Source organism: Symphalangus syndactylus, chromosome 8 (genome assembly GCF_028878055.3).
Source record: "Symphalangus syndactylus isolate Jambi chromosome 8, NHGRI_mSymSyn1-v2.1_pri, whole genome shotgun sequence".
NCBI classification, from domain to species: Eukaryota; Metazoa; Chordata; class Mammalia; order Primates; family Hylobatidae; genus Symphalangus; species Symphalangus syndactylus.
In genome coordinates, this window is record NC_072430.2 from 105,748,346 (window position 1) to 105,767,586 (window position 19,241).

The 19,241-nt window shown below is 41.0% G+C and overlaps 2 protein-coding genes across 7 annotated transcripts in view; one reads left to right on the top strand and one right to left on the bottom strand.

Annotated features, from left to right (window-relative positions):
- Positions 1-12,435, bottom strand: part of TRAK2 (trafficking kinesin protein 2) — a 77,321-nt gene extending 64,886 nt beyond the window's left edge. The window contains exons 1-2 of one of the 4 annotated variants that reach the window (XM_063644893.1): positions 11,241-11,513; positions 10,450-10,602 (exon numbers count right to left, since the gene is read on the bottom strand). The gene's annotated coding sequence lies outside the window, so the exon portion shown is untranslated. Of the gene's footprint in view, positions 1-10,449; positions 11,221-11,240; positions 11,515-12,163 lie in introns of those variants that run through there. The other 3 variants (XM_063644895.1, XM_055290209.2, XM_063644894.1) reach the window with 3 other exon arrangements.
- Positions 11,588-19,241, top strand: part of STRADB (STE20 related adaptor beta) — a 30,044-nt gene continuing 22,390 nt past the window's right edge. The window contains exons 1-2 of one of the 3 annotated variants that reach the window (XM_055290219.2): positions 11,588-11,844; positions 14,653-14,759. In XM_055290219.2, the coding sequence (XP_055146194.1) occupies positions 14,748-14,759 (12 nt within the window). In that variant the 5' untranslated portion in view covers positions 11,588-11,844; positions 14,653-14,747. The remainder of the gene's footprint in view (positions 11,845-14,652; positions 14,760-19,241) is intronic. The other 2 variants (XM_063644981.1, XM_055290220.2) reach the window with 2 other exon arrangements.

The window sequence follows — 19,241 nt, forward strand, 5'->3', positions numbered from 1 at the left end:
AGATGGCAAAATAGAAAATAACCCGCTCACATCTAGCCCCCAACAAGTCTGCACCCATCCACAGTTAAAGAGCTCTTTCTCCCTATACTAAATAATCCCAAATTGCTATGTTTTTTAAGATTTTAAGCCCATTTCTAATTTTGTTTCCTCCCACACTGTGAGGCTATCAACTACTACACTTTACTGTTGCTAGCTTGCCTCTCCCCTTTCTAACTCGCTGTTGGCTGAGAAACCAGATAACCAGGTTATCAGAACACCCATAAGGTGTCTGTTGACTAAACTCCAGGACCTGTTTTTCTGCCCTTGGCTGGTTTCCCAAATACCTCTTTCTTTCATCCCTCCAGCACCAGGGATTTAGCTGGCTTTCTCCTCCTCCTTTGGCACTGTCAGCAAGTGCTTTTCTCACCTGGTGTTCTTTTACCTAGCCTAGCTATGAACATGAACACACTCTGTCCTTTCTTAACTGTCTCCCAAGAAAAGACAGCTCTTCCTCTATTCTTTTGTGAGAATTTTACTGTTAATTTTGCTGCTAGGGGAAATATAAAGTGGATTATAAATACGGAAAAAAGGTTTAGGAAATCTTAACATTCCTCACTGTAATTTTTGCTTTTAACCCATTTATGCCTACTGTTCCATTATTGGAATGCTAAGCTTGTGGGAGTCATATCCTGCTGCTCAAGGTCATCGCCAAAGTCTGATTTTTCACACAAAAAATTTGCAACCTCTGGCATAAATGTGTTAATCAGTGTTTACTGACTCCATTTCTTGGATGATCCCAGAAGATGGCTGCCCACTAGTCATTTCTCCCTCACTACACTGCAAGTTCCTCAAAGGAAGGGACCTTATTTTTGTATGTCCAAACCTAACAGCAACTGACACACAGTAGTCTTGCAAAATACCTGCCTACTACCTAGAAGCTTAATCATTAAAAATATCAATACACTGAGTTACAGAAGTAATTTTATGAACAAAGTTGATATTAATACATTTTCAATACAACATCAACTAAATGAATTGCCTTGAAAAACACAGTTAAGCTAAGATTGAATATTCTAAAGAAAAACACTTAAGTGCTTTATGAAAAAATCTGCATAAAAGAGTTTGGTGTTAAAAGGGTGCTTTATCATTTTTATAGCAATGACACACTATACACTTTCCTGTAATAACTAAAAAGAACTAGTTGTCAGTCTCATAGGAAAGCCAAAACTGAACATTCATTTGGCTCATTGCTTAGTTTTATCACAATTTCCACTAAGCATTTGCAGCTGATCATGAATGCATTTAAAATAAGCTCCACATCAAATGAGAAATGGTCAGATATCTTCTTTTAAAAACTCACAATTGCTAATAAAAGCTTCATTTGTAGTCTTTCAATTTTGTAACTAAAAACAAAACAAAGGCAAATTCAGTGGTTTGGCCTAGTACTTGCTGAGAAAGTTAAGAATGGTTGAAATGTTTTTTTAGTTGTTAAATTACATGCTTTGGGAATAGTAGTGGCATCTCAGAGGCATGTTAGTTGGTTTCTAGTCTCCTCTTCCTCCTCCTCCTTTCTTCCTCCAGACTGTGCTCTTTCTTTCTTTTTTTTACTTTTCTCCCCCGAGACAGAGTCTTGCTCTGTCGACCAGGCAGGAGTGCAGAGGCGCGATCTCGGCTCACTGCAACCTCCGTCTCCGGGGTTTAAGCGATTCTCCTGCCTCAGCCTTCAGAGTAGCTGGGATTACAGGCGTGTGCCACCACGCCCAGCTAATTTTTGTATTTTTAGTAGAGATGGAGTTTCACCACATGTTGGCCAGGCTGGTCTTGAACTCCTGACTTCGTGATCCACCCACCTGGGCCTCCCAAAGTGCTGGGATTACAGGTGTGAGCCACCGTGCCCGGCCGATGGTGTGCTCTTTCTAAACCAACAAACTTCCTTTTGTTTCAACTTACACCACTGGCCTGAATAACCCCAAAGAGAGGTGCCTATGGTGGAAAGCGATAAGAGCAGAGGGCAGGCCGGGCGCGGTGGCTCACGCCTGTAATCCCAGCACTTTGGGAGGCCGAGGCGGGCGGATCATGAGGTCAGGAGATCGAGACCATCCTGGCTAACACGGTCAAACCCCGTCTCTACTAAAAATACAACAAATTAGCTGGGCGAGGTGACGGGCGCCTGTAGTCCCAGCTACGCGGGAGGCTGAAGCAGGAGAATGGCGTGAACCCGGGGGGCGGAGCCTGCAGTGAGCCGGGTTCGCACCACTGCACTCCAGCCTGGGCAACAGCGAGACTCCGTCTCAAAAAAAAAAAAAAAAAAGAGCAGAGAGCAGAGATTTGATGCTTGGACCCCAAACATGATTTACTTTACAAAAATGATGAATTTTTAAGCAATCAATTTTCTAAATTGACCTGCATTTTAAATATAAAGAGGCAGTTAACTTCTCCTGAAAAGGTTACAACACCATGTGGAATAGGGATACTGCAAATTTAGTCATCACCTGTGGGCCTCACTCCACAGGCACGCCCCCCGTTATAATCTTAAACATCTTTTCTTTTCTGAGACAATTCCAAACCACATCTTTTCTCTGACTCTCTATCTGTTCTCCATTTCTCTTATTCTCATTCCTCCCACTGATAAATCCACGTAATCTATAGCTAGCTTTCGCTCCAAACTGAGAATTATGGACAAACATAATCTCAGTTATGCACTTGCACACTTGTTGATCAGAGTGTAAAGAACTTAGAGAAAGAACCGGGTGGCTGGAAGACAGAAAGGAGAGAGAAACTTACTTTTTATTACATACCTTTCAATTTTTCTACCATGTGTATATGTATACCCAGTTAAAAAGTAATTAAATATAACTCAACAGTCCTCTTCCTGCCTTCTCTAAACCTTGCTCCATTAATTATCCCTATCCTCCATCAGTTTCACCTTCTTCTTTGGCTTATTAAACATGCTCAAATTCTTTTATTTTATTAAAAACTACCTTAAAAAACCCCCACCTTTCCCAAGTCTTTGAGTTCCCCTCTACCTACATTCTGTCCTTACCCAAGGTTCTTCAAATACTCTCATTTTGTCTCTCCCACCTCTCATTCATACCTCAACCCCACTACAACCTGATTTCATCCGAAACCACCCTCCTTGGGTCATCAACAGTCCCTGCTAATCAATCCAATCATGACTTAATTGTTATCTTATGTCATCTCTGGTTTATACTGTTGACTACTCCCTATTTCAACTTCCCTTCCTTGGCTCTACTGGATAGAGAGAGATCTTACAATGCTCATTCTCAAACTTCTCACTGGATCATCCCATTCCCTCCCCTTGATCCTTAAATGTTAGTGTTTTCCAGAGTTCCAGCTGTGACCACATTTTGTATTGTTCTTGTTGTAGTTGCTTTTTCATTACCTTTTTGCCAACCAACCACTACCACAGATTAAATTATCTTTTTAGTGTTAGTGACTCCCAGTCTGGCTCTTCAGACAGACTTCTTGACTCCACTCGAATTTCCCACAGGCTGACTATGATCCACTGAATATTAGATTCCTCCATCCCTCATCCTGTCACATCCAATCCATTAACAAATCCTGTACACCCTACTTACCAATATATCCCTCAAATCTACTCACTTTTCTCCATCTTCTCTTCCACCATCCTAGTTCAAGCCATCATCATCTCTTAGACTATGAACCAACAAACCTCCTAACAAGGCTCCATGTTTAACCATGGCCTTAAACAGGGTTCTTCTCCATTCTCTATAAGCAGCAAGAATAGTGTTTTTAAAGCTAAACTCCTTCTTAAAAAAATCCAGGGCGGCCGCAGTGGCTCACGCCTGTAATCCCAGCACTTTGGGAGGCCAAGGTGGGCAGATCACTTGAGTTCAGGAGTTCGAGATCTGCCTGGACAACATGGTAAAACCCCATCTCTACAAAAACATACAAAAATTAGCGGGCATGGTGGCACGTGCCTGTAGTCCCAGCTACTTGGGAGCCTGAGGCAAAAGAATTGCTTGAACCCGGGAAGCAGAGGTTGCAGTGAGCCGAGATCGCACCACTGCCCTCCAGCCTGGGTGACAGAGTGAGACTCTGTCTCAAAAAAATAAATAAATAATAAAAATAAATAAATAATGCTTTAAAAATCCAAAGGTTCTCATAGTACCGACAATAAAACCACACCTCTCATCACAGTCTGTGAGGTCTGGCCTAGTCTGGCCCCTGCCTGCTTCTCCTCCCTCATCTTGTACCTCTCCTCCTTGCTCATACTCAGTCACAGAGACACAGACCTTTTGTTACTTCTTTTAATTCCTCATCACACTCTCTCTTAACTCTGGGCCTTTGTAACTGTTGTTCACTATACCTGGAATACTCTTTCTCTCTTGTTCTCTATATGCCAACTACTTCTCACATTTAAGTCTCAGTTTAAAACTTACCAGTCTACTTGATCTAAAGTAGTCTCCTCTGCCCACCTTTGTTCTCTAACTCGGCATCCAATCTGTTTCTTTCACACCTATATTACAAAAATTGTAATAATATATTTGTAATAATATACAAAATTATAATATATGTGTGAAAGAAACAAATTAGATGCCGAGTTAGAGAACAAAGGTAGGCAGAGGAGGCTACTTTTTCTTGAAAGGAAAGAGAGGGTGCCATCTTCTCTCTCCTCCTTGCTGATCAGAAGGGGAATATAAAATGTCAGAAGCTCAAGCAACTCCATAAATAATTGGTGTTGAAATGAACTATTAGCTAAACTGGTGGGGGAATTCTTTCACCATTAACATGCATAATTCATCAACTCCATTGTTACACAATAGAGTATAACACTCTTAAATTAGACTCTATTTAATCATTCCTACCTTTTTTGTGACTTGTCAAAAAGCTTTCTAAAAAGAAAGAACTCAAAGTTTGGCAAACACTGACAGATAAATATAGATAAGCTCCAAAGACCTCAAGGATCTTTACAAAATGAATTAGTTCCACTGCTATACCACCAGCAGACTTTTTACGCTCATTTTCTAGCATGAATAAACCACAATACAGGGTAGTTAAACAGCGTATCTTCATGAGGTTATGTGAGTCAATAGTAAAGCTAAGAATAAAGCTAGAACACTTATATGTAAATATTAAGCAGCCAGTTGAAAAAGAAAATTTCCATACAATGACCTCAATTAACAACTGGTCAAACAGCTGTTCATTGAACAGCTTTCAACAAATGCCACTTGAATTAAACCAAAAGTACAAAAAAAAGATAAATAGTAGTATACAACAGCCTCTGCCCAAAGGGAAGTTAAAGATGTAAGAAGTCTAAGCTCCAAAAGGGAGAGCTCTAATGATCTGGATTAGATCTAATATCCAATGAGCTAAGAAATCTAAGAAAATAAGATACTACCAGATAATAAATATTTGATGAGTGTTACAACAGAATTGTCGGGAGAGAGCTCTTTTCTAGCTGAAGTGGTCTGGCTTCACACAGGATGTAAGATTTAAGTGGACTCTCTAAGGAGGAAAAGATTTGGATAGGTGAGGAGAGTATCTGTTAGGAGAAAATAATAATGATAATATCCAAAAGGAAGTCGCAGACAGAGCCAGGTTGGCAGCAGTATACAGACCAATTTGAGTGGGAAGAATTATGAGGAAGGGTATTTGGAGATTTAAATTTGACTAGTTCAGATTAAGAAGTCTGAACTTGATCCTGCAGGGAACACATTTCTAAATAGAAGTGACATTTGAGAGAAATAAATGTAAACGCAGGATGCAGGATAAATTTTGGGAATGGAGAGATTAGAGACAAAAATAATTAGAAAATTTTATCACGTTTACGCATGGATTATTTTAATAAAGGTATAAACTAGGTGAATGGAAATTGTAAGAAGGATTTACGGGTTTGTGAGATAGTGAAAACAGGACCTGTTAACTGATGAGTTGGGGCTAGATGAACTTTTTCCTCTCCTAAAAGATAACTACATCTGGCATATGCCTCAATTATTCAGGCTTGAAACCTTACAACTTCTCTTGCCCCTCACTCCCTGAGAATTCTCTTCCCCAGACATTTGCCCCTCCCTACAAACTAGCTTCTCCATCTTCCCCAACCACACAACATATTCCAGCCAAAAGAAAGAACTGCATTTCTAGCTTCCTAGACACACCAGGAAATTCTCATTCCTGTAACTTTGTCCATGCCATTTCTTCTAATTTTAATGTCCTCTCCCCATTCTACATATCGAAATTCTAGCCATGCTTCCCACACCAGCTCAATGCCACTTTTCCCAACAGGCCTTCCCAGAAACCCCAACTTGAAGGAGGTATTGCCTCCGAACACTTTCTGCTCTTCTCTAAAACACTTTTTAAAACCTCAGAGCTGTTACTTATCTCCTCTGATAAACTGCATACCTCTTACAGCAAACATACTTATTTTTGTATTACTCTGCCCTCTTTTCACAAATAAAGATCTAGACAAATATCATACAGCAACAGCACAGTGTAAAGCCAAGAACACAGACTCTGAAGACAGACTTGAGTTTGAATCTTAACTCTGCTGCCTGTTAGCTATGTGATCTTGGACAAGCTACTTAATCTCTCTGCTTCAGTATGTTTATGTATAAAATGAATAGTAGGTATTTCAAAAGGTTGTCAAAGAATTTGGCTTAAATCTGTGTCAGCACCATAAAAGTGTCTATTAAACACATAAGATCACTTTTTAGGGTAGAAAAATATGAGTATTCTGATAGTTGTATAAAGCTTTATGATCTATATAAGGAAACGCAAAATGTCAAAATAAAGACTGCCTCTGGGTACAAACAGCTATATACAAATTCTTTCTCTATCTTCTTATGTACACCCTAAGGGTTAGCTGTGCCCTTTATAATGTTATATTAACAGTGGCTCTGTTTTAGTTAGACATTTCAATATTCTGGGAAAACTGTTGGTTCAGCGTCCTGTGGCACTAGCTACCTTGGTTACCTGTCTCCAGTCTTATTACCTTTCATTTATCCTTTACAAGTCTTAGTCTTTCTAAAATGCAAATCTAATGCTTTTCCACTGCTACAAACCACCTCCATCCCATCTTCCTTAGGATAAAGTTTAAGCCCCTTGGCATCTCATGTAAAATCTTCCTAATCTGGCCCCAGCCTAATCTCCAGTTTCATTTCTCTCAACATTTATCTCCTCACCAAAAAGCCTCAATCACCTAACCACAGCTTAAAGCCTTTTTGTATGTCAACCTCTATCACCAAACCACAGCTTAAAGCCTTTTTGTAGGTCTTTCCTTTTGCCTAGAACACCTATTTGTTAGTTTGCTAGGGGTTCCATAAAAAACTACCACAGACTGGGTGGCTTCAACAACAGAAATTTATTTTTTCACAATTCTGGAGGCTGGAAGCCCAAAATCAAGGTGTTGGCAGGTTGGTTTCTCCTGAGGCCTCTCTCCTTGTTCTTCTTGATGAATCCTCACATGGTCTTTCCTTTGTGTGTGCAACTCCTGTGTCTCTTTTTGTGTTCAAATTTCCTTCTTATAAGGAAAATTGTCAGACTGGATTAGAACCCACCCTAACGGCTTCATCTGAACTTAATCACCCCAAAGCCCTGTCTCCAAATACAGTCACATTCTGAGGTTACGGGTGTTAGGGCTTCAACATAATTTTGGGAGGACACAATTCAGCTCATAACAACCCCTTTCCCTTTTCTCCGCCCAGGATAATTCCCATTTGTTTTCCCAAGACGGGTCCAAGCCTTCCCACTCCAGGGTAACTTCAGTGTTCTTTCTCTGTGCTCCCAAAGTACCTCGGCAAGCTGTGATCCCATTGCTTAACACACTATGTTAATTGTCTCTTTCCTTCTTCAAACTCCATTCCTTAAGAGCAAAGACTAAATTTCTAGCATTGGCACAATGTGTGGCACACAGAAGGTGTTTAATAAAGATTTGATCGTTGAAGGAAAATGAAAGAAAGAACATGAACCTTGAAGTATGACAAGCATGAGTTCAAATCCTCATTCCACAGTTTACTTATCTGTGACTCTGGGCAAGTCATTACATGCTGAACTTCCATTTTAAATAAGGTAGTTGTAAAGACAAATGACTTACTCATAATGAAAGCACCCAGCTGTGGGGCTGGTACACAGTAGGTGCTCAATAAATGTTAGACTACAGATTTTGATCTTGTCTGCTCTGACACTCAGTACTACCATTTAGTAGCTATATGACCTTTGGTATATTTACTATCTTCTCTTTGCTTTAGTTGCCTATCTATAAAAACACCTCAGTGCTATTGTGAGGATAAGTTAATATAGGTAAAACATTATCTAACACATAGTATTATATAACTGTTTCCATTATGAGAACACTGCAGATCTGAACAAATAATGACTAAACTATGAATAATTTAGTTCCTTTAATTACTAAGTCATTTAAATGTGACTATTACCTCTTTGCCTCCTATTTCTTACCAACTAAACAGGATGGTAACTAAAGAGGTTCAAAACTAGTACAGATGATATAATCAGAGCTCAAAATAAACATGAAATAAGACATTATCTGTCTCATTCCTTATATTGGTATTTAACATATTTGGGGCACTAAAACAAAGAAACTTTCAGTGGAGAATAACACTTCTCCGCTCGTATTTTAATTTTTTTTAGAGATGGCATCTCACTCTGTCACTCAAGCTGGAGTGCAGTGGTGCCATCATCGCTCAAGGGATCCTTTGATCTCAGCTTCCTAGGTAGCTGGGACTACAGGCACAAACAACCACACCCAGCTATTTTTTACTTTTATTTTTGGTAGACATGGGGTTTTGCTATGTTGAACAGGCTGGTCTCAAGCCATCCTCCTGCCTCGGGCTCTCAAAGTGCAGAGATTACAGGCGTGAGTCACCACACCCAGCAGGGTCATATTTTTATTTGCAGACTCACAAAACCTGTAAACTGAAAAGAACCTTTTGATAAAAGTCCAGTCTTATAATTTCTTACATAAGTGAGATGGATTTGGAAAGGGCTTTTAGGGTCTTACTGAGCAGTTCAGTAAGAAATGGGAATTGTAGGCAGAGAGAATCAGTTTGTTCAAAAGTACTAAAGCAGGGGTTCAGGACTTATTCCAGATGTCCAAGGTGTGTGTTGGAACCAGTCTTAGACAATAACACTGGACAATCCTCTTTAACCACTCAACCTTTAAAGTCTATAATTTCTGAAGTACGTATTAGTTACCTGATCTGTGACTCAGAAGCAAGGCAGATCCAGATTTAAATCTCCCCTTGTTACATAAGCAAAGTCTTTGAGCCTCAGATTAGTGCGATAGGTTTGTTAAAGTGATTAAGTGAGCTAAAGTATGAAGAACTCCCACCTGGGGTGCCTAGCAGATTGCAAATACTAAAATGTTGGTTCCTTTTTTTTTTTTTTTTTTTTTGAGACAGAGTTTCACTCTTGTTGCCCAGGCTGAGTGCAATGGCTCGATCTTGGCTCACCGCAACCTCTGCCTCCTGGGTTCAAGCAATTCTCCTGCCTCTGCCTCCTCAGTAGCTGGGACTGCAGGCATGTGCCACCATGCCTGGCTAATTTTTTTTTTTTTTTTTTTGAGACGGAGTCTCACTCTGTCGCCCAGGCTGGAGCGCAGGGGTGCAATCTTGGCTCACTACAACCTCTGCCTCCCGGGTTCAAGCAATTCTTCTGCCTCAGCCTCCGAGTAGCTGGGACTACAGGCGCACGCCACCACGCCGGGCTAATTTCTGTATTTTTAGTAGAGACGGGGTTTCACCATATTGGCCAGGCTGGTGTATTTCCTTTCAGTAGAGATGGGTTTCTCCATGTTGGTCAGGCTGTTCTTGAACTCCCGACCTCAGGAGATCCGTCCTCCTTGGCCTCCCCAAGTGCTGGGATTACAGGCGTGAGCCACAGTGCCCGGCCAAATGTTGGTTCTTTCTAACAAACCTCTTCCATCATATGAATAAGTGTGTAAGATAACAAAACACTGTCTTTCACATGGTAAGTGCCTGCTAAATGTCTGAGACTTGCTGGACATTACTTAATTTTAAAAACAGAAAACTGGAGTTGGGTGTGGTGGCTCTTGCCTGTAATCCCGGCACTTTGGGAGGCTGAGGCGGGTGGATCATGAGGTCAAGAGATCGAGACCATCCTGGCCAACATGGTGAAACCCCATCTCTACTAAAAACACAAAAATTAGCTGGGCGTGGTGGTGCGCGCCTGTAGTCCCAGCTACTCTGGAGGCTGAGGCAGGAGAATTGCTTGAATCCGGGAGGCGGAGGTTGCAGTGAGCCAAGATTGCACCACTGCACTCCAGCCTGGGCGACAGAGCGAGACTCTGTCTTAAAAAAAAAAAAAAAAGAAAGAAAGAAAGAAAAGTTGGAATAACTGCTGGGATGATAAAATGTCTTCATCCCTGACCTTTCTCACCTCCAAATGTCCTTCACAATTTGTTTTTAAGTGGCATGTCACCACCATTAACGTGCTATTTGGAGACTACTGTACCTCAGACTTCCAAGTCAACAGCAAAGATCTGCAGGTCGGGAAGATTTACGGAGACCAAGAACTGAAAGTGTTCCTTTTGTTCCTATGGTCTGTTCCATCAACTTGATGAATTTCCTGTGAAGTTACTTTTTTTCTGACGTAGAAACAGCAGGTCTAAGCAAAAGGTGCATGAGCAAGAGCAAGAGCAAGTAACTGAACTTATCCCTATTATTATGACGCAGATTTTTTTTTAAGTTGAAAGGCAATTTTTGGGTTGCTACTAAAAAGGACATGTGCCAATATCTATTATTTACGCTTCAAACTAAAGTCAGCCGTTTTTCTTTTTCAAGATATGTGGCATCTGGCTCAAAATCAATTGCAAGAAAAGCCCAACTCTATTTCACCCAGCAAGAGCTCCTTCCAATACCCTCTCCTCCCACTTACATCACAGATGGCGACTGAGGCTTAAGGTTTAATGCCCGACCCTAAAGCCACTCATCCTAAAAGACGGGGCTCCAGATGGATGCTGTCTGGCAGAGTATAAGGCGCTATGAGAAACTGCCAAGCCTCAGAAGTGCAGCTGGGCTGAATCCCGACGCCAGCGCCCAGCGCCCATTACTTTGCACCCACACTTAGGAAACAACCCACTCCCCACCGCGGGACCCGGACCCAGCCCTCCAGCACCCAGACTCCGGCTCCGACGTCCGCGCGTGACCTCCGGGTACTGTGGGAGCTCGGGACGAGGAGGTTCCTCCGCTTTCCGGGGAAGATGTCAAGGGCAAATTCGGGTTGTGCGCGGACAGCTTACTCACTGGAGTGGCTCGGCATCCTCTGTCGTCCGCCCGCGCTTCCTCAGGAAGCCCCTAATGCAGCCGCAGCCTGAAAGCAGCAGCCGAAGCTGCCGCCGCTGCTCCCACTGCCAGCAACCGCCCGGGCGTGGCAGGGACAGGCGGGCGACTTCACAACATCATCACTCGGCGACCTCCGTTCTGCGGCGAACACCGGGTCAATGGCAGCCCCCACACAATTGGGGAAGCCAAAGGAGACCCACTCTCCCAGCGGCCTCCACGGCCCTAGCGCAAGACCTACTGGGAATTGTAGTTTCCTGTCCGCCCCGCCCCAAGCTCGAAGGCCCCGCCTTCTCGCTGCCCAGCCCCGGGGAGGGAGGCGGGGCCGCGACCCCGGCGCGGGTGGGGCGAATGCGTTCCTAGCGGGTAGCCTGGGGCTGGGGCAGAGTTCCAAGCCCACAGCCCCGGTCGCGGCCTCGCCGCCCTCCCGCGCCCCGCGCCCCGCGCCCCGCGCCGGGAGCGGGCCTAGAGCGCTCGCCTCGCCCCTCCTCGAGCAGGGCTCTGGCGCCCGCCCCTGTCCGCACAGCTGGCAGCCTGAAGAGAGTCGCTGGCCGTGGTCGCCGCTAGGGTAAAGACGGGAGGCAGGCCCGGGAAGGGAAGGTGTCGGGGCCGGTGGGGGACGTGAGGGAGTGAGCCTTGGTCCGCGCACGCCCGGGAAGCCCGAGGCCGGAACGCGCTAGCCCACCTCCAGCCTGAGCACCGGCGGCTGGCGGAGCCGTGGCAAGAATGCGGCCCGAAGTGGCGAGCGGCCACTGCGCCAGTGCAGCTCGGGCTCAGCGGGGCCCCGGGCCGCGGGTTCTCAGCCCGCCCAGTGGTGCCTGCCGGGTTGGCCGTGCCAGGTGCGCGGGGCCCAGGCCGCCCGGGCGCTCTCTTCCCGCACCCCTCACCTTTGGCCGCGCTCTCGGGCTTGGCGAGTTGCTACACCGAAGACACCCTCAGACCCCAGCTCTATCTGCTGCCTTCTGCAAGTTCGCTGCAAAGTCCCCCAAAGCAGGACTAGGAAGGAACCTTTCACAAAATTAAATACTCGAGTGTCGTTTTGTCTTCGGTTTTTCAATTCAACGGTGTGTTTTTCCGTGCTGGGTCTGTTGTCAAGTACCTTTTCCCCAAAACTTGATAAGGATGTGTAACACGGCGCCTACCTAGCACGGTGCCTGGCACACAGTAGGCGCTCAGTAAAGATTTGTTGAACGCATGAGTCACTAAGCTTGGAAAATTCTCCCGAGCTGTGCGTCGCTATGATCTTTGTTAAGATTTTATGGGTTCCCAAGATCACTTTGAAAATTACAGTAATTTTAAAGCTCAACAAAGAGAGTTACATCGGGTCATTTTTGCATTCCCTGTAACAGTGGCCTCTGTTGAATGCCTAAATTAACTCAAAACCCGTGTTCTATAAGAAGATGTGCCCTTTGGTTTCTACAGAAAGTGTTAATCTTTCAGATCAAAGTCTTCACATGAACCATTCTATTATGGAACAAATTGAAATTACTTATAAAGCTTTATCGTAATTAGCGTTTTAGATACAAGTGCAAGGGACTGCACTGATGCACTTGTGAATACGAAATATAGGTCTCTTAAATATGACTTTTTTTTTAAGAAAGGGTTTATATTCATATCTCGTGAAAGAGCATGCCGGAGAAAATTATAATAACAGCAAATCCCCCACCCCCACCCCTTTGCTGGGTGCAGCTGCTGCCTTGACCTCAAAATGTCTTGTAAAATTATCTCTTAATAGTCTGGTGTTATCTAAGGCAAAAATCTCTGAGATTAAACCACCCCACAGGGACAACCCTTTTATTACTAACAGTTCGTACCAGATTGTGTCTGTTTCTTCTGAGCTTTTCTGAAAAAGAGAAAAATATAGACAACGTAATGGAGTTTCACATTATTAAGACAAAATCAGTAATAACTTGCTGACATTGAGTGAAAAAAGCAGGATACAAAATCATGATAACCAGAAAATTTGGTTAATCATGACATCCATAACCCTTCTGCTTGTGGGAAGGTCAGCTACAAGTGGCCAGGGCCTTGTCTGCCCTGATTACCAGCGGGTGTCCACAGTGCCTGACCCATGGTAACCATTCATTAAACACTTGTGTAATGATTACTTGGCTGTTAACAGATTAACGGTGTATTGACTATGGGTGTGTAGTTTCTTCATTTACTTGGATATCTCCTTAGAATAGATCACTCCGGGGAATTTTACTGGGTCAAAAGGTGTGAATATTTTCATGGTTATTGAAACATTGGACAACCTGCTTTCCAAATAAGCCTTATCGTTTTGTACTGCCGTCAGTACCTTTGAGTGTACCTTTCAAAGCATAGTTCAAGCTGATACAGTGTTTGCTAATTAGGGGCACTTTGAGATGTAACTCATTTGATTTCATTCACCTTGGAAGGTTGGCAGGGCAGGCATTGCTTTTCTCCTTTTGCAGCACAGCAAACTCCAGTGCCTTAAATTGAGGCTAATGAATGGTAGGTGGCTAAATGATCACAGCCTTTCAGGTCCGTCTTCCTCCCAATCTCTACCTTTGGTTCATAGTGAACATCCTGAATAAATTCACCTCTTTCTTTAGCAGTAAAATTGGATATTGCTTTTGGTTTTTATGGTTTACAAAATCTTCCCTTTCTCATTCTGCTCACATATTTGTAGATGGGTTCATCAAATTTGGGGGCTTAAAATGAAATAATGAAGCACAATTTAGATGAAAGAGATGATGTTGGTTAGATGTAAAGGAATGCTCTGAACCCACAAACTTACAAGATTGCCACCCTTTCTATTAATAAAGGTCTGGAAACCGTGGGTGGTGCTTTTGTATCTCCTTGAATTAATTTCCTAGTCTGTTATTCTGATTCTTTCCCATATTTTCTGGTCAGGGACCCGAAATGATTTAGTAGGTAATTAATCCAATAAGAAAGGGCTTTGGAAAGTCTCAAAGTTTAGTTGTAATATGTGGAACCATTGAAAATTCTTGGGGTTTATTGTAAGTGCACTGTTTATATCAAAAGTAGGACAAAAATTGGTTTTCTACATTGCTTTCAAATTTGCTCAGCGTTCTTTAAAAAACAAACAAAAAACAGTATAGAAAAGATAGGGAAGGAGAAATGCAAATATATTGAGGCTTTGGAAATATTCAGGACTTCTTTTTGTTTTCACTCTGCTTCTTGGTTGTGATGTCAGATCACAAATAATGTTCAGTAAAAAATAAATGCTCTTTAAAGATACTTTTCAGGAATGTCTCCTTGTGTCAAGGAGTAGCTGCCTAAATATCGGAAATCAAGGAATAGCTGCCTAAATATTGGATGGGTTTAAGGCAACTAGTTCTTTAAGGAACTTTTATGTGAATCTAAATTATTTTGCTTTTGTTTTTTATAGTAGGATATATCTGCATCTTGAAAGGAAGATAAAACAAAAGCCTTCTTTGGAATAGATGGATTTTTATCACTTTCTGTGTGAACTAAAGTGATTCAATGTCTCTTTTGGTAAGTTTTTGTAAATATAGATCTGATTTTGTTCTGTCAGAGTAGTTGGATGTTAATGCCAAGCCATAATAAAAGGCATATTCTGATGGGATATTCTTATGCTCTGAGATATTGTTTTGACCTGATTGACTTCTGGACTTGAGAAATGAATTATTCTCATTGAGTTTTTCTTTCTTTCATAAAGAACTTCTCGTATACTTCAATGTGCTCATTATTCTAATCCTTTGTCCCATATCTACTTTTTCTCATAGGTTTTATACTTCGATGTGCCACCCACACCAGTTAGCTATGCCTTATCTTTTAAATCTTTCAGAAATTCCTTTTACAAATTTCCATCTGACCAAAAGCAAGCCAAATAGTATTAAAAATAACCCCTTTGACTTAACCGAAATAAAATCATTTGAATCAATGTATATATGAGGTATAGCCAACTGGTTTTCTATTTATATTTACATCCATGGTATCTACTTTAGATTAAGTAGCTTGAGGACGTTCATTCTGTTTTATACATAATAATAGTATTTGAATAGGGAATACTTATATTAAAATGTGGTTTTTAAAAAAGTAATGAGTGGACCAAGTGTAGTGGCTCACACCTGTAATCCCAGCATTTTTAGGGGCTAAAGCTAGAGAATCAGTTGAACCCAGGAGTTCAAGACCAGCCTAGGCAACATAGTGAGACCCTGTCTGTATAAAATATTAGCCAGATGTGGTGTCATATGTCTGTAGTCTCAGCTACTCAGAGGGTTAAAGTGGGAGGATCGCTCAAACGAGGGATCAAGGCTGCAGTGAACTGTGATCGTGCCAATGCATTCCAGCTTGGGTGATAGAGGGAGATCCTGTCTCAGAAAAAAAAAGGATGAGTATATTTGTATGATGATTATAGTTTACGAATACTTTCATATGTTTCTTTCATAGTTTCAAATTGTGTAAGTTTAGCAGGGCAGGTGGCATTATCCTCATTTTCAGTTTGTCCAAGATTGCAAAAAATTGGAGCCGGACTCATACCTGCCAATCTATTCTATCAATTACCAAGGCTGAGAGGCAGAACTATGAAGTTAGAAGACTGTATTGTTAGTAATCTGGAAAATACATAACACAATTACTTACATGTTTAAAGCTTTACCACTTGAAAGAGAAGCTTTATATATGTGGAAAATACATGGAGGTGAAATGTCTTATTCTCTAAAGGAGGGATCAGCAAGCTTTTCTGTAAAGGCCAGATAGTATTTACAGACCCTTTGGTCTTTGTTACAGCGACTTTTCTGCTGAAGTACTAGCATGAAAGCAGCCATAGGCAACATATAAATGAATGAATGTATCTGTGTTCCAGTTAAACTTTATTCACAAAAACAGGTGGTGGGTCAGATTTGGCTCATGGAACATAGTTTGCCGACCCCTACTCTAAAGGATTACTTAAGATTTACAATTTTATATCAATTTTTAAGTTGGAAAAGATGTAAAAGGGCATTTAGTCTATTCCCATCATTTGATAGGCGACGATTCTGAGATTCAAAGGGCTGTGTGTTGCCCAGGGCTTTCAAATTTTGGAAAAAGAATATCTTAGCCTATTATTCCATAATTATGGGTTTTGTGAAAAATAATAGAATGTGATAATGGGTGATTTATATTGTTAATGATTTTAACTTTAAATCACATTTTTCTGCAATGGTGAAATATTTTAAATTCTTTGAATCGAAATATTTACTTTTTTTCCTAAATGAGAAATTTGTGCAGTTGGGATAAAGTTGATACTTTTACTTAAGGATTCCTTCCCATTCAAGTTTTACCTTCTATTTGAGAACTAAGAAATGCTGTTTTCAAAGGAGCAGCATATGTAAAATATCTTCTTTCAGTTTCTTTGTAAGGTCTAACTACTTTTTACTTGGCTACTATGATAATGGATAAAGAAATTATATTCAAAAATATTCTGGGAGAGCTTTCTTCTAGATGGTTTTAAATCATTATACTGCCTGAAAGAAATTAGCCTGTCGATTCTTCATGAGCTATTATGTTCACCAGCATTTGATTGATGCAGTGTGGATATAAAAATGTTTTGAAGGATAAGATATGGCTATTTTGTGATTTTTATAATCTGGGCAGCTAATGAATATGCTAACATTTTTTAGGTGGGGAGAGCAAAAATATCTTCCTTATACTGGCTGGTTTTAGCTGTCTTCGTATTTAATAGTGATCACTTTCTTAGGCTGTGAAATTTTATATAAAGATGATGCAATAGAAGCCTGCCATGTAAGTTTATAAAATGTTTCCTGTATTTTTATAAACTAAGAACATAGATCACAACTCTTATTTTGAAAAAAAAATTGGGGTCAATATGTCTTAAATTCTCTTTCATCAATAAAGTGATGCACATTTTTTAGAGGTAACAGCTCTTTAAATGCTTGAGTATATTTTGATGGCTGTGTCAGGGTTCTTCCAAACCACCCCAGGTTTAGTGATTTGCCAGGAGGACTCAGAGAACTTATATAGTCATACTCACAGCTAAGATTTATTAGCAAAGAAGTATAAAACAAAATCAGGAAAGGGAAAAGGTATGTGGGGTGAAGTTCAGAGGAAACCAGGCAAAAGCTTTCAAGAATCTTTTCTCAGTGGAGTCCCATAGTATATGCACAGTTCCCCCAGAGTTGTGACATGTGAAATGTTGTCTACTAGGGAAGCTCATTAGAGACTTGGACTTAAGGTTTTTATTGGGGACTTATCACGTAGGCATGCTCTGCTAGCAAGTAACAAAATTCCAGTCTCCCAGAAAAAAAGCCAGGTGTTCAGCATAAACTGTATTATTTGCACAAACAGTTTAGACACAGTGAGCGATTCTTATGAAGGGAACCTCCACAAAATCCCAGTTCCCAGATACTAGCCAAGGCTCAACCTTATAAGCAGCTATTTTCTAAGAATAGCAGTTTTAGGCCTGCTGTTAATTCTTCTTTTGCACAGTGGTTATTAATGGTCGTTGTGAAAAATTCAAGCTAAGTGTTGTAAAAATATATAAATACCAAACAATACATAAATGTCTTGCCCAGCTGGTGGATATTTTCAATATGAACAACAGTAATAAGTATCTTCAAAAACTGTTTTATTATAAATGTTATTCACCCTAGGAAGCCATTAGAAACTCTGCAGAGGAATCAGTTGTACAGCTATCTTGACACTGTTAGCATCTATTCTTCAGGGTGAGTTTTACATAAAACAGTGGGAATATGTGCCAAATTTTTGTAATAGATTTATAAAGTATACAGACTGTAGGAATTCAAGTTAAAATAATCAGTAATGTAGGCTAACTGGGAAAATGACTAGTTTGATTAGTGAGAAATTCTGGCATATCTTAAAAGGAAATTTATATTTAAGTAATTGACTACAAAGTGTTAAGTAGACATAGGTAGACATACCTTAAGAGACTCATTTGATATTGTACTTTAGTGTTTATATAAAAATAAGATGCTTGAAATGAAAAATTTTCAAATGGGTGTGGTTGCTCACGCCTGTAATCCCAGCACTTTGGGAGGCTGAGGTGGGCGGAACACTTGAGGTCAGGAGTCCAAAACCAGCCTGGCCAACATGATGAAACCCCATCTCTACTAAAAATACAAAAATTAGCCAGGCGTGGTGGCAGGTGCCTGTAATCCCAGCTACTCAGGAAGTTGAGGCAGGAGAATTGCTTGAACCCAGGAGGCAGAGGTTGCATCAAGCCGAGATTGCGCTGCACTCTAGCCTGGGCGATAGAGTGAGACTCCGTCTCAAAAAAAAAAAAAGAAAGAAATTTTTTCAAATATTGAAGATATCTTGTTATAAAAGCCTCTCACACAATGTGTTTATACTTTTCTTTTGACATACTTTTTCTTCCTAAATAGTATAAGGTCAGCTTCACTCCACTGATTGATGATGTGATAAATCACATGTAGGTGTTACATTTCTTTACTGGCAATAAATAATAATAGAACCATGGGTTAATATGCAGAAAAATGTAAATTGCGATAATAAAAGTCTCTTTTAATTTGCTTTGAGTTATAATTAGATGTTTATTACCTTTAAAAACAATTATTTTTTCACTCAATATGTGGCTTAATGTGAATAAACATGGTTTCTATACTTAAGAAGACAGCTGAGGATCAAAATAAAAATAATTATAATGAATATAGCAGAATAATCTTTGGCTAAATATTCAGAAGAAAACCTCAGTGATGTTGACAGACAGAGTTAAAAATTAACACCAACAATTAAAATGAATTATTATGACATCAAGAAAAGAGGGCAAGGATCAGTGATAGCACCAAGTAAAATTCTCACATATATGAAGTTTGTCTGCATGCCCAGCCACTTCTCCCTTCTCTCCCATGCTGAGTTCCTCCATGATGTGGATCCTGGCTTCAATTCCAGGTTCCTGCAAGTTGCCCTTCCTCTCTGCTCCCCACTGTAGTCATTAGACCTTTTTGTATCTACATACCACCCCTGCTTATCCTGTAA